General features: G+C 44.8%; 1 protein-coding gene across 3 annotated transcripts in view; it reads left to right on the forward strand.

Annotated features, from left to right (window-relative positions):
- Positions 1-13,653, forward strand: part of LOC119382763 (MBT domain-containing protein 1) — a 43,938-nt gene that overhangs the window by 18,920 nt on the left and 11,365 nt on the right. For 2 of the 3 annotated variants that reach the window (XM_037650606.2, XM_049412319.1), the window contains exons 10-14: positions 1,556-1,635; positions 1,846-2,095; positions 2,895-2,974; positions 7,502-7,736; positions 12,568-12,654. In XM_037650606.2, coding sequence (XP_037506534.1) covers positions 1,556-1,635; positions 1,846-2,095; positions 2,895-2,974; positions 7,502-7,736; positions 12,568-12,654 — 732 coding nt within the window. The remainder of the gene's footprint in view (positions 1-1,555; positions 1,636-1,845; positions 2,096-2,894; positions 2,975-7,501; positions 7,737-12,567; positions 12,655-13,653) is intronic. The other variant, XM_049412318.1, reaches the window with a different exon arrangement.

Below are 13,653 nucleotides of genomic sequence, written 5' to 3' on the forward strand. Positions count from 1 at the left end.
CCAACCCATTACGAAAGGCTCAGCTGTAATTCTTCATCGTCATCAGCCGTCGCATCACCAAAGCGCACACAATGCCTTACTGATGGTAACATCACTTCTCCGCAGAATGACGAATAATGGCGTAGTGGGTACGTTGCTAGTGTACTTGTGTTAGTTGCCACAAGATAGTTTATAGTGGGCTCTAGAAATGCCGTTCTACCAGCTTTCGCTGTGACTGTGCTGCACTTTCCGCGCAGGCCTGGCGTTTTTTTAAGGTGATGCGTGGAATGAAGCAAAGCATTTGCTTCCTGTGTTGAGGTATAATTGAACATTTCACTTAGTGCATCCGACCGCCGATATCTCTGTACAAGATGGCCGCTTACACGTTTGTCTGTTCGCATGTTGCCGCCTTGCTATGCTTTCCTGCTCGAATTACCAACCACTGACTTGCGGTTGGAAGCGTCAGTTGCCGAGGAAATCCAAAAAGCTAAATATCGGCTTGAACTGAAATATCGACTTGACTCACAAAATTTTTTCATGTACCCACGCCAATATTCTAACAAAAAAATTGCCAGGTACTGTTGTGGGCACCTCAGACATTCGTGAAGGAGCTCAAACCTACCACCAATACCTAAATCCTGCACAACAGAGCTGTGCTGCATGATCTCAGAGGCTGTGCTTTATTTATATTGGTATGGTGCAGCGCAACATAGACGGCAGCATATTGCGCATTTTGTCACTAATATACATACTGTGCCAAATATGGCACATACCGATTTCCGGCTGTATACCGTAGTGGCAAAAGGAATCGAGAAAAGTAATAAAGAGCATGAATTTTTAAGGTCACGAGATATCCCAGAATAATATTTTCATGCTTCTGCAGCAAAAAAAAGGGTGCAATAAAAAAATCGCAATTGCTGTTGTTCATATGCCGAACTTGCTCATGCACTGCGAAATCTATTTCCCGTCTGTTTTTCTTACTGCTCCATGGATGGCAGCACTTTTTTTATGTTAGGTGCACATAACTATGGGAATTACTCTGGCAGTGTCACATTCTCAACTAGGCCTCTTGCGCCCTCAATAAAAAATGTTAATCGGTATGTGCCAAATATGGCACGCTATGCAATAGAGAGTAAACCAGAGAGGTTACATAGACTGCACATGTGTCAGAAAAAAAAGATTATACATTGTGTTTGTAGCATAGTTGCGAATGCAGGGGTTGGCCGCGACATATTAAGAGGGAGGTTTTTAACAAAACAATATTATTGTGCCTTTGCAAATGAGGTTGTTGTACGATAGATTTCAAGTGATGAAAATTCAGGTTGTACAGGCAGCTTTGCTCCCAATTAGGTGGACTTATTGTTGTGTGTAGCACAGTATTTGTTTGGCCTCTTTGAGAAGTAAACAGCGGACAGAGAAAATGGAAATTCAATGCTACAGTGAGCACCATGTTTTTCAAATCGACAATGAATGCATGCTCAGAAATGTTTGATGGCTGTACTGAGAAACCTTTACTAATATTGGGACCTGCAATTTATGTGTCTCGCATATTTACACCTGATGTGCATATCTACAGAGTATGCGAAGTCGTCACTCGAAAAGGCACTGTTGAGGAAATGCGAGACTGACGAAGCATCGTGGGACATGTTTCCTCCCGTGAGTACCTTGTTTTACAGCACAGTACCAGATATAAAAATGCAAAATAATTTGCTACTTGTGTAGCAGGCCTCCTATTTTTGGCAGGCTCTCTTCTTTTTGCGTCAAAATGTACCACTTGTCATGCCGAAGGGCCCACATCTGCACATTCTTCAGTTCAGTACAGCGAGATAATTCTTGCGAGAAATGCACTTTTTTCCTTCTCGGCAGGTGCACACACCACAATGCGAGCTGAAGTTCAAAGAAGGCATGAAGCTGGAGGCCATTGACCCCCTCAACCTGTCGACCATCTGTGTCGCGACAGTGACCAAAGTCCTGCGCAACAACTATCTCATGATCGGCATTGACGGCATGATGGCTGCCAATGGCTCCGACTGGTTCTGCTACCATGCCTCATCACCCTGCATTTTTCCTGTGGGTTTCTGCGAACTCAATGGCATTGAGCTGACTCCTCCCAGAGGTGGGTGCTGGCACATTAGTTATAGCCATATTAACTGCTGCATAATCTCCGTGGTGCTGTAGACCCGCTGTGGTTGCTTAGTGGCTGTGGAGGCTCGCTGCTGAGTTTGAGGGTATGGGTCATGGCAGCCTCATTTATTTGCCAGCGAAAATAAAAAAATGCTTGTGTGCTTATATTAAGTTCAATTTGGAGTTCTTTACCATGGTGTGCCTGATAAATAGATTGTATTTCGACACGTAAAGCCCGCTACTTTATTTCCTTTTTTCTTTTTAATGGTGCAGAGGTGATCACGAGAACAGATCTAAGCATGCTCGTTACTTAGTACTATCACGCAAGTCTAAAGCGTGTTTGGTATTAGAATTTTTTAATGTTCTCACCATGTACTGCCTGCTAAATTGGCTAACTTTTAATGAGCTTCAAGTGTCTTTTTTCGGTATGTTCTGTCTTCAAATTAAGAAACGGGCAGGTAGAGGCTTACAGGAAAAGTTTAACCTGCTTAGCTGCTGTGATTTACCTAAATCATTGTAACATTTGACAAAAGCAGTTGCCTATTTCGCGCGTGTGCACTTGAACATACTACTTGAATGCACACGTACACACTAAGTGCTTTCGATGGATCTATGCCTTATGTTTTCTTATGCGGACTTCTAGGAAAGTGACAAAACTTCTCTTGAGCTTTAGACAGAAGTGCCTGCAACATTCGAGCTTCGCAAGGGGCTTGACAATTAGTATACTTGCTGCCTTCAAAACATTTCATTATTTCATAACTATCTGCCTGTCTGCTTTCCTCAACTACTAGGTCACAAAGGGGATTTCCGTTGGTTCGATTACCTCCGGCAAACCAAGTCTGTTGCAGCACCTGTGGCACTTTTTAAAAAGGTAAGATATGTTCAGTGGACCATTTGAGTGTGCATGAATTATCTAGGGAGCGGTGCACCGGCTGTATAATGTATCTGCGGAAGTTTGCATTAGATATTTGTGAGATCACCCAGATGCTGCAAACTGTTTGCGTGAGCCACCATCAAACTATCATGTTCTTGTTATGTGCATGTCCTGAGCAGGAAGTCACCTGGGGCATGTCAGCGCGATTTGGATAACATTTTTAAATTTTAGCAAGTCGGCATAAAGTATTTAAAAGCATTCTCAATACCTTTGAAACTTCGAAAAACAGCATCAAAGTGTCTTCTTGATAATGGAGGTCAGTTAAAATGGAGAACTTCGTAGGCTGCAGCACACAAAGTAAACTGGCGGCAGTGTGTGCTTAGACCATGCTGAGGTGTCCCGCAACTTTGGATTGCCTTGACATTGGGAGTTATGACGGCAGTGGCCGGTTGTGAAGGCTCGGGCCCATTCAGGTGATAGGTGGATCAGCAGCAGTGATCCGTATCAAAGACAAGAAAGGTAGAATTAGTGACTGTGAGAATGGCTGCAAACCAGCTAACCATGGCTTGTACCCAATAGTTCTCAAAGCTGCTTGTTTACCCTTGATTGCTTATTTATTATTAACTAGAGCTGTGCAAATAGCAAAATTTTGGGTGCGAAGCGAATTCGAATATTGAAGTGTGAGTGCGAATCGAATCGAATATTTTTAGAATATTTCTCGAATATTTCTAGAATATTTTTCTAATACTTCGAAGCGAAATTGCAGAAAAAAAAGAGAGAATTCCTAAGCATATTCTTATGAGATAGTAACATGAAAGTGTTTCTTTTCGCTAGGTTGATGAAGCACTGGCGGGGTGCTGTTTTATAGTTGTCTTATCAAGATGAGGCAAGGTAGAGGCCGAATTCTATTTATGTACATGATTTGGTGCAACCAAAGTGTTGCCGACAACACTTTACACGTGATAGGCAAAGATGCCATTTCCTCAGCCTCTCCTCCTCTTTCAACTTCTGTGGAAGCCCAACTGATGTGGCGGACAAGGGTGTGCTCCCTTCAACTCTGGAGTTCCAAATCTGCCCCGTAGACGTCGATATATAAGAACATCTGAAATTTTTGATGCTAAAAAGCTTCGGCTTCCGATTTTTCGGACTTCCTGCCCAAATTTCAGGTCCAAAACAGTATTAATTGACCCCCCACCTCTGCCACACCTTTCATCTCCATTTTGGAACCGGTGTTTTCTTGAGTTAATAGACAGTTATAGTTTAGCGGGCTTAACAGAATAGCGGGCTTACCGGAATAGCAGGACCGAAATGCGCATGCGCAGTACCGTACGTGACCCGTAGCGTTTACCGTACGCACACTATTTTTCAGATTTAGCATTAGCGTGTTTGCGTGGTTAACATAGTGTACGTAAAACATGGCGGCGGTTTTCGACGCCCGCTTCGAACTGAATTTAGCGTTGATGTGGACGGATCCACTTCTTTCGTAGCAAACGACTGTGCGAAATGGCTTCGCTTGCCTTCAGGTAGCTTCGACGACACGGTATTACGGATAACTTAGCGTAGTTTTTGAGATTGCTTCCCATTTCGAAAGTCCCTAGGCCCATCTAGAAGATCGGTGTAAACAAGTCTGCAACAAGAAAATTTTCGCTTTTGGTGCTTAGCTCATATTTATTTACTTTTATTTTCACTAAAAGAAGCAGTGATATTGCTGCATCGGGGATACAGGCAAGCATTCTCGGTTTCGTTCTTTTCACTTTTTTTAACGCATTCACCCTTCGCTAGGTGGCGCCGCCATCCTGGCTTGGGCACGTAAACGCTATCCCGCTAAACTAAAACACGCCTTCCGCAACCAACGTTTGCGGCACGGTAACGCTATTCCCTTAACCCCCGCTATCACGCTAACGCTAAACTATAACTGTCTAATACATTTGCGACCGTAGGACTTGAAAGGCAGCTTCGCCGCAATACCGGGGTGTGATGAGGTAAAGCATGTTGAAAATCTAGGGACCGCTTCCAATTTGATGTTGACTGTCTCTTAGCAAAGTTCGACTGTAACGGCGCTTGAAAGGCAGCTTTGCCGCAATGCCAGGGTGTGATGAGGTGAAGCATATTGAAAATCTAGGGACCACTTTCAATCAAACGTTAACTGTGTCTTGGCAAAGTTCGACCGTAACGGAGCTTGAAAGGCAGCTTTGCCGCAATGCCAGGGTGTGATGAGGTGAAGCATATTGAAAAATCTAGGGACCACTTTCAATCAAACGTTAACTGTCTTGGCAAAGTTCGACCGTAACGGAGCTTGAAAGGCAGCTTTGCCGCAATACCGGGATGTAATAATGTGAAGCATATTGAAAATCTAGGGACCACTTCCAATCGGACGTTGACTGTGTCTTGGCAAAGTTCGACCGTAAAGGAACTTGCAAGGCAGCTTTGCCGCAATACGAGAGTGTAATGAGGTGAAGCATATTGAAAAATCTGAAGGGGTCACTTTCAATCGGATTGTTGACTGTATTTGTTTTTGGGAAGTTCGAATAGTAAAATTTCAGTGTGAATCGAATCAAATAGATAGCAAACACTATTCAAAAGATATTCTAAATATTTGCACACCCCTATCATTAACCTATTCAGGGTCAATGACGTGTATGTATGTCCTCCACGAAACACCTTCCAAATGGTCAATGACGTACATGTACGTCATCACTTGCATGTTTAAAAAGCGCACCTTTTTTGATCATTCCTCTTGCTTGGCATGTGCTGCCACATTACAGGAATACATGGAATTTTTTCCTAGCGCTAATGTCTCTCTGTTTTCTTTTTTTTCATGATTTACTACAGCAGTGTGCTGGCTATCACACGCGTATCCGGTCACGCGCAGGCGTGTGGGGGCTAGTTTTGGTTTCGTCCTTCAGGCGGTTTCCACTTATCGCGCCCGCGAAACTGATGGCTGTCTGGTTTAGAATCTCTCAAAGGGTGACCGTTTGTTACTCTCTCGTTTATTGTTCCCCGGGGCGCAATTTCTCCTGTTTTCAGTGCAGGTGCCGACTTACACAAACGATTCTGCTGTGTTTGCGTTTCCTGTTTTTGGGACTCACACAAGCTGCCTCCGTCTTGCTGGTGATAAGACAAAGGATTAATATAGGTTTCTCACTTGTTCTTGCTTTCCGGATGCACGCACAATCATACAGTTTCTTCAGTGCGCTCGCCTGCACAGTTCGCTTGCGCTATGGAAGTGTGCGCTGGTTGTTCTGCTGCAAGTGAATTGAGCGGCGATTCCTGCGAATTGCCGCTCGACTGCGGAATCAGAATTTGATCCATTGGATGTCAGCCCGTCATACGAGGGGTTTACGAGTTGAGACTTTGAAGTTGATGAACGAGCGACATCACAAAAGCATGCGTGGCGAGACGATGCTGACTGGATCAAAGATGACTTTTCTCCCTCTGTGTTTCCATTTGACGCCACTTCGTGCACTTATGTTTGTACATCTGTGAACTATGCTTATTGCAACGCATCATTTTTTAATAGTCGTATAAGCTTTTTTAGAATTTTTCTTGCTGTTACTCGTGAATAAACCATGTGTATGTAACAACACAAACAATGCTTTTGTCGTGAATAAACCATGTGTATGTAACAACACAAACAATGTTTTTGTCACTTTATGATCACCCTATAAGAAATGCACAATCTTTTCTCACATAGATTCGTCTGAAGAAATTAAATCAGCAGTAAAAGAAATCGACCCTGGGGTGTTGCATTTGGCGAGAAAATTCAAACCTCAAAGGGTTAAGTATATGTGTTTGTGCGATTCTCGCTCGCTTCTCTGTATGGATGCTCAACTCTTGCACATAACTTGATGTTTTCCTTGCATAGCTCATGGCTCCTGACAATCTGCTTTCTCGAAAAATGCACTTTCAGTGGAGGAAATTGTCGCACGGTAGTACGAGAGATGTCATGAGTGTTTCAGTACTACGCAACCTCATGGCATGGATATTCAGGTGTATGAGGAACTAGCTTTCTCCTTTTTGACTTACAGACAACATTGCATGGGGCCCAACATTCTACTGAAAAAGCGGAGGCTTCCTTGTAGGTTCAAGGTCTTTCAGAAATGGAGACAGCATTTCCACGCATATTTATTTGAACACAAATGCAAACTGCCCAAGCAACATGGCGCTCATGCTCCTCCCATCTTCCTTCCTCGCTTCCACACGTGCAGACTCGTAACCACCCACCGTGGTGGTTTACTGGTTGTGGCGCTCGTCTGCCGCCCCAAAGGTCACGAGATGGAATCCCAGCCGTTGCAGCCACATTTCATTGGAGGCGAAATGATTTAGGTGCATGTTAAAGAACCACAGGTGGTAGCCCTCCACTTTCCGTAGCCCTCCACTACAGCATCCCTCATAATTGTATCGTGGCCTTGGGGTGTAAAACCCCAAGGTTTGTTATTATAGCTTGTGATGCCACTGGATTTGGATTGAATGCATCAGCAACTGTTTTGTATAGAACGACTCTTTTTATTCTTTGTGGGGCAGGACATACCCAAGCATGGCTTCCAGGAGGGCATGCACGCCGAGGCGGTGGACCTGATGGAGCCGCGCCTCATCTGCGTTGGCCGCGTGACGAAGGTGGTGGGCCGGCTGCTGCGGGTGCACTTTGATGGCTGGGAGGACAGCTACGACCAGTGGTGTGACTGCGAGAGCCCCGACCTTTTCCCTGTTGGTTGGTGTCAAATGGTCCAGTATCCCCTGGAACCACCAAGGCAGACAGGTACTGTGCCTGGCACTGTCTCGTCAGTGAATTGTCCGACCTGCTTTGGGCTATGCGCTTTCTCTGACTGTCAGCATAAACAAACGAGGCTAGCACATACGTTAGAAAATGTGCAGCCGCACCATTGACAGATTGGTAGCAGCTACGACCTACTCAATAACTTTTGGCCTGCTGCATTGCTTTGATGGTGTTTGCCTTCTGCAGCTAAGCACGAAGCTACAGGTTCACTTCGTGGCCGCGGTAGGTGAATTTAGGTGCGAGCAAAACACAAGAATGCTCGTGTGGTTAAATTTAAGTGAACGAACTACTATACTGACTCCCAGGAAGCCAAAGCTAGCCTGTAGCTCACTGCTACCTGTGTTTCTCATGACCAACTACGCAGTTTTGGGATGTCAATTCTGCAATTAAACTTTAACATAATCATTAGTAGCTGAAGTCATCATAGCCTGTCATCTATTCATAGAGCAAACTGTAGGCAAGCTAATTGATGTATGCCGAAATTGGAAAATCTCAGTGGTTGGGAATAAAAAAGGAATTTTTTTTTTTCAGACAACATTACTGTGCTGTTCCATTTTCTTCATCTTTTTTTTGGCACTATTATTTCAAATGGTAAATATTCGGTTCATAGGGTATGCTGTCTTTCGCTGCTCTCTGAGAGTGCAATGAAATACAGTCGAACACTGATATATCGAACCCACATATATCGAATTTTTGGCTATATCGAACTCTTAAATTATCCACTTGAAAATTCTTTAAAAGCATAGAAATTCACGCGTTTATATCGAACGGTATTTTTACCCGCCATTGGATATATTGAACACCGCGCGAGCTGGAAGGTGCGCTTCGGCACTCGCTGCGCCCCACGACCTTCACGGCACCGCGCTTTGGCACTCGCTGCGCCCTGCAACCTTCATGGCACCGTGCCTCCGCCGACACCCGATACGCTCGAAAGACGTGAGGGTGAGAGGGCTCGGACTGTACTCTTGTTGGGTGTGTCCAGCTTGCAGAACGGCTTTTTTTTTTCTCTCTCTCTCTTTCTCATGCTTTCTCCATGTTACCGTCGGCTCGGAGAGCAGGAATGAAGGAGCCGGCAGCCTCCTCCTTTTGCCTTTTTTTTTTTTGTTGCTGTTTTGTGAGTTCTGATCAGCCAACCACAGCCCACACCTTTCGTATTTGCTCAGCCAACCACAGCTCGCGCCTTTTGTACATCGCTGCTGCCCTCGCAGGTAGCCCGGGTAGCCCGGGTGGCCATCGCCGCCATTGCGACTGATCGCGAGTGCTTTGTTGGCGGAGTCCACTTCCGTGAGTTGTCGCATACCACCGCATTCCTCCTTTGCGTGCATGCTGTGGGTGCTGTGCGTGCTGTGCAAAGGCGCTGCAGACTGCTTGAATTTTCGACTTCTCGTGTAGCAATGGCCAGCGTCAAGAAGTGCAAAAACCTTGATTTTGCGATGGAGTTGAAAGCCATACAGGCGTGTCGAGGCGGGTGAAAGAAGATCGACAGTGGCGGACGACATCGGGATACCACGGAGCACACTGAGTACCTTGTTGAAGAACAAAGCGGATATCAAGGCAAAGGCGGTGGAGCAGCGAACGTCGGGAGCCTGGCGTGCGAAGAACATTCCTGTGGATGGCCCAATGCTGATGGCTAAGGCCAAATGGTTTGCCGCTGCACTCGGTGAAGACAATTTTGCTGACAACATCGTCGGCAAAACCATTTCTGGCGAAAGTGAAGCCGTAAGCAGCTACAGTCGAACACGGATATATCGAACTCGAAGGGAATCGCGAATTAGTTCAATATATGCAAAATTCGATATAAAAAAAATACAGGTCCCGAGACCTTACCAGCGGCGGACGATCACCTACAATCGGCGCATTCAAGAATGACAACTAATTCTGCGCACACGATGCAACAGAATGTTTTATTTGCGTGAAAAAAAAATCGCTTATCTTGGCCTGCTTCTTTGTCTTCGAAATGAAGTTGAAGACGCTGGCCTCGATCTTATCGAGGCTGTCCGGGTGTGACAGTCTGGTTCCCTCCATGTCGCCGCAACAATGGTGAATCAAGCCGATCGCCATCGCCACTTGAGCTGTCGGCCTGGGCATCCTGGGTCCCTGCGACCGCAGCTACAATGTCCTCGTCAGCGAGACTCGCAACAGCCTGAACATTGCCGTCCGCTTCCACGAAATCGTCCGCAGACACTTCGGGTGGTACAGCAGAGGGACGACAACTTGCGAAACGCGTCGTTTATGCGCTCGTCGTCGTAGTCTTCACTGGTTTCTGCAAGTTCCGCCGTCACGAAGCCTGCCTTCCGGAAGCAGTTGGCCACAGTGTCTGCCTTCACGTCTTGCCAGGCGCCCGTCATCATTTGAATGGCACTAAGCAGGTCAACCTTCAGCTCGGTGCCCATGCATAGAGTGCCTGTTCAAGAACCAGGCAGAGTGCCTGTTCTACTTTCCCGTGGGCAGGAGCGTGCACTCGACAGGCTCCCGACGTTCACTGCTTCTGCCCCCTTTGCCTTGATATCTGCCTTGTTCAACGAGGTGCTCGGTGTGCTCCGTGGTATCCCGATGTCGTCCACCGCCGCCGAACTTTTTTCGTCCACCTCAACAGGCTGTATGGCTTTCAACTTTGTCGTAAGTTCAAGGTTCTTGACACTGGCCATTGCTACACGAGAAGTCGAAAATTCAAGCAGTCCGCAGAGCCTTTGCACAGCTCGCACAGCACGCACGCAAAAGAGGAACGGGGTGGTATGCGACAACTACGGAAGTGGACTCCGCCAACAAAGCGCTCGCGATCTGTCGCGATGGCGGCCATGGCCGCCCGGGCTACCTGCAAGGGCAGCAGCAATGTATGAAAGGCGCGAGCTGTGGTTGGCTGATCAAAACTCGCAAAACACCAAAAAAAAAGGCAAAAGGAGGAGGCCGCCGGCTACTTCGTTCCTGTTATCCGAGCCGACGGTAACGCGGAGAAAGCACGAGAAAGAGAGAGAGAAAAAAAAAGAAAGAAAACCAGTTCCGCAAGTTCGAGAATGCACCCAACAGGAGTACAGTCTGAGCCCTCTCGCCCTCACATTTTTTGAGCGTATCGGGTGTCGGCGGAGGCGCGGTGCCGCGAAGGTCGCGGGGCGCAGCGAATGCCAATGTGTGCCTTCCAGCTCGTGCGGTGTTCGATATATCCAATGGTGGGTAAAACTACCGTTCGATATAAACGTGGGAATTTCTATACTTTTACAGAGGATTTTCAAGGGGATAATTTACGAGTTCGATACAACCGAAAATTCGATATATGTGTGTTGGATATATCCGTGTTCGACTGTATCGAACTAATTCGCGATCCCCTTCGAGTTCGATACATCCGTGTTCGACTGTACTTATACTATTAAGGGGAGACATGGCACTTTAAAACTTCTTTTTTTTTTTAATTCTTGATCGATGCTGATAGAACTTGCAGAGTTTATGCATATTTGTGTGCTGATTTCAAATATGCAATTGTTTTTTGTTTTTTCTATGATAAGTTAGTAGTTCCCAAGAAATCAAAAACAGCTACTTCTTTGTTTAAGGTCTAATTATCTACTGCAACCTGCACAGCAATGCACAACCCACAGACTCCATTGAGGATGTTGGTGATGTGCCGTAAAGCATAAATGATTACTTTAGGCCATTTCCGGGCACTTGTGGGCTTTTGAACCTGACTTAAAAAATGCCCTCATTTATACTTGAAACAAGAGGTTTATTCAGAACATTTTCTCATAAAAGTATTACAGTGAAATTTCATCAATGCGTTTTTCACGGGAATCGGAAAATAAAACGTATTATGCAAAACTCGTATTAACCAAAGAGGTTAAAAAAAAAGGGGGAGGAAAGTATGCATACTCCCTCAGCAACTCACTTTTATTGAGCAACATGAAGTAGCTGGTCAATTTGCTCTGCACTTTCCTCTTTTCACTGTCTAGGAGTGAATTCTTATGAAAAGTAGGAAAAGAAGCTTAAGTTTGCTCACTCAGCTCTGCATTCGTGACGAAGCTACGAAGTGCGTCTAAGTGCTCGAGTGCGTTGCTTGCTGTTGAACACCGGTTGCCATGGCTCTCTCCGGCTTCGTGCCTTAAATCGGTGAAGCCAGCCGCCGGACGCTTACTGAAATGCGGTTTGAGCTAGTATACCGAAGAATAAACGTAGGATTTCTTGATATATCGGTCAAGATCCACTTTCGTGGTCGTATGAACCAATTTTGGGCAAAAATGTGAATGCATTAAACGCATGAAAGTGCATTATTTTCAAGGGACATTAGCCGGGGTTAAGAAGAAAAATTTATTATGCCGAAAAACGTATGCATAATCGTATTGACGAGACTCCACTGTATAACAAAATTTACCTTACGATACATCGCATCTATTTATCTTGGAAGCAAAAAATGAAATCATGATGATAACCTAGGTAGAAAAAGATGTTGAAAAGATATTGCTCCTTCATCACAGGAAGGGCTTGAAAAATCGTACCCTGTTTGCCCTCAATATAAAGGGCAGTATGCATGGTTCTGGTTTTTTAAAGTAAGATAACGATAGGAGTTGACGGTATTTAGCTATGAAAATTTGTAAGTAGGTACAAAATGATGTCAGAAACATACAGAGATGGTCAGTGAAAACTAAATTTTTTGGACGATTGTCGGTCCCAAAGTGCTATGTGCCACATGACGGCGTGCAAATTACATCACTAAAAGGAAGAGCAGGGGGTTGCCTTGCAATCATTGGTTGCAACTTTGTATAAGGCAGCATTTGTGAATGGTACATCTCACGTGATGCATGTTTATCTTTCTTTTTTTTCTTCCCAGAAATCGGCTTTCTCAAGAAGAAGAAAAAGTACCAGAGCTACAAGGGCCCCCGTAGAAGTGAGTTTCGAACTCAAGCACCGACCCAAAGTTAGTCAAGCAAGCATTTTCATCCATAAAACAGACTAACGACATCAACTACCACCATATGCATGGCATGTCCCTTCTTCTTCTTTTTTTCTCCATTCATTCAATTCTCTGCTCTCGCTCCATTAATTCATGCCTTACTTGGAATAACAGTGCTACAGTCGATCCTCATTACAACAAGTTTTTTTTAAAAACCGTTGTCGCTTTAAAAGTCCGTCATCTGGACCAACCTTAGACATCCACTTTTGTGGCTTCATACGGTAACTCGCCGTCAAAGTCATAGCCAGTCAAGACCTACTTATCATCAGAATGAGCTGTGCCTTCAGGCTAGCTGACTTCTTTCATGCTCATGTGAGTGTTCCATTTGTCGCTGAACTGTTGTCAGGCTTGTGTGATACTTTACCAAAAAGCCGTTGGTACACCTCAACGGCTTTGCTGTATTGGCCTTTGCGATGCCATTCCAATGTTGGTAGAAGGCAGAAACATTCGTGTTCTTAGGTTTACTAATCGTACATTAAAGAACTTCAGATGCTTGCATCTTTCATAGCAGGCGTATGGTTTTGGAACGTTAAACCTCATGATTTGCATTTACTTGATTCAGTGTTGCGCTGTTAGCTGTGAGTTCTCAAGATTGATTCTTGTTAGTCCAAATGAGGAAAAAAATGCAAATATACTTTCGTGCTTGTATTTAGCAGCATAATAAAAAACTGTGCACTTGGACATCATTTTAATGAAGTTACATTTGATGCTCCAGTACTTATTTGGTATTTGTTAGAAGCATCGTGTTGGTTACATGCTGATAAGGCGAGTTTACACTTGCTTCATTAGATATATGTATGTTATATTGTGGTTTAATTATGACACAGTGTTGTGAAACTTGTTGTAATGGGCTTTCACTGTACTTTCTTTCTTTTGCATGCCATCTGTGCAGCTGTTGGAAATTTTATAGCAAAAATGTAATATTGAATATGAAACTGTCATTCTAGAGAATAAAAGCTTTCA

This window comes from Rhipicephalus sanguineus, chromosome 2, assembly GCF_013339695.2.
Source record: "Rhipicephalus sanguineus isolate Rsan-2018 chromosome 2, BIME_Rsan_1.4, whole genome shotgun sequence".
Lineage (NCBI taxonomy): Eukaryota > Metazoa > Arthropoda > Arachnida > Ixodida > Ixodidae > Rhipicephalus > Rhipicephalus sanguineus.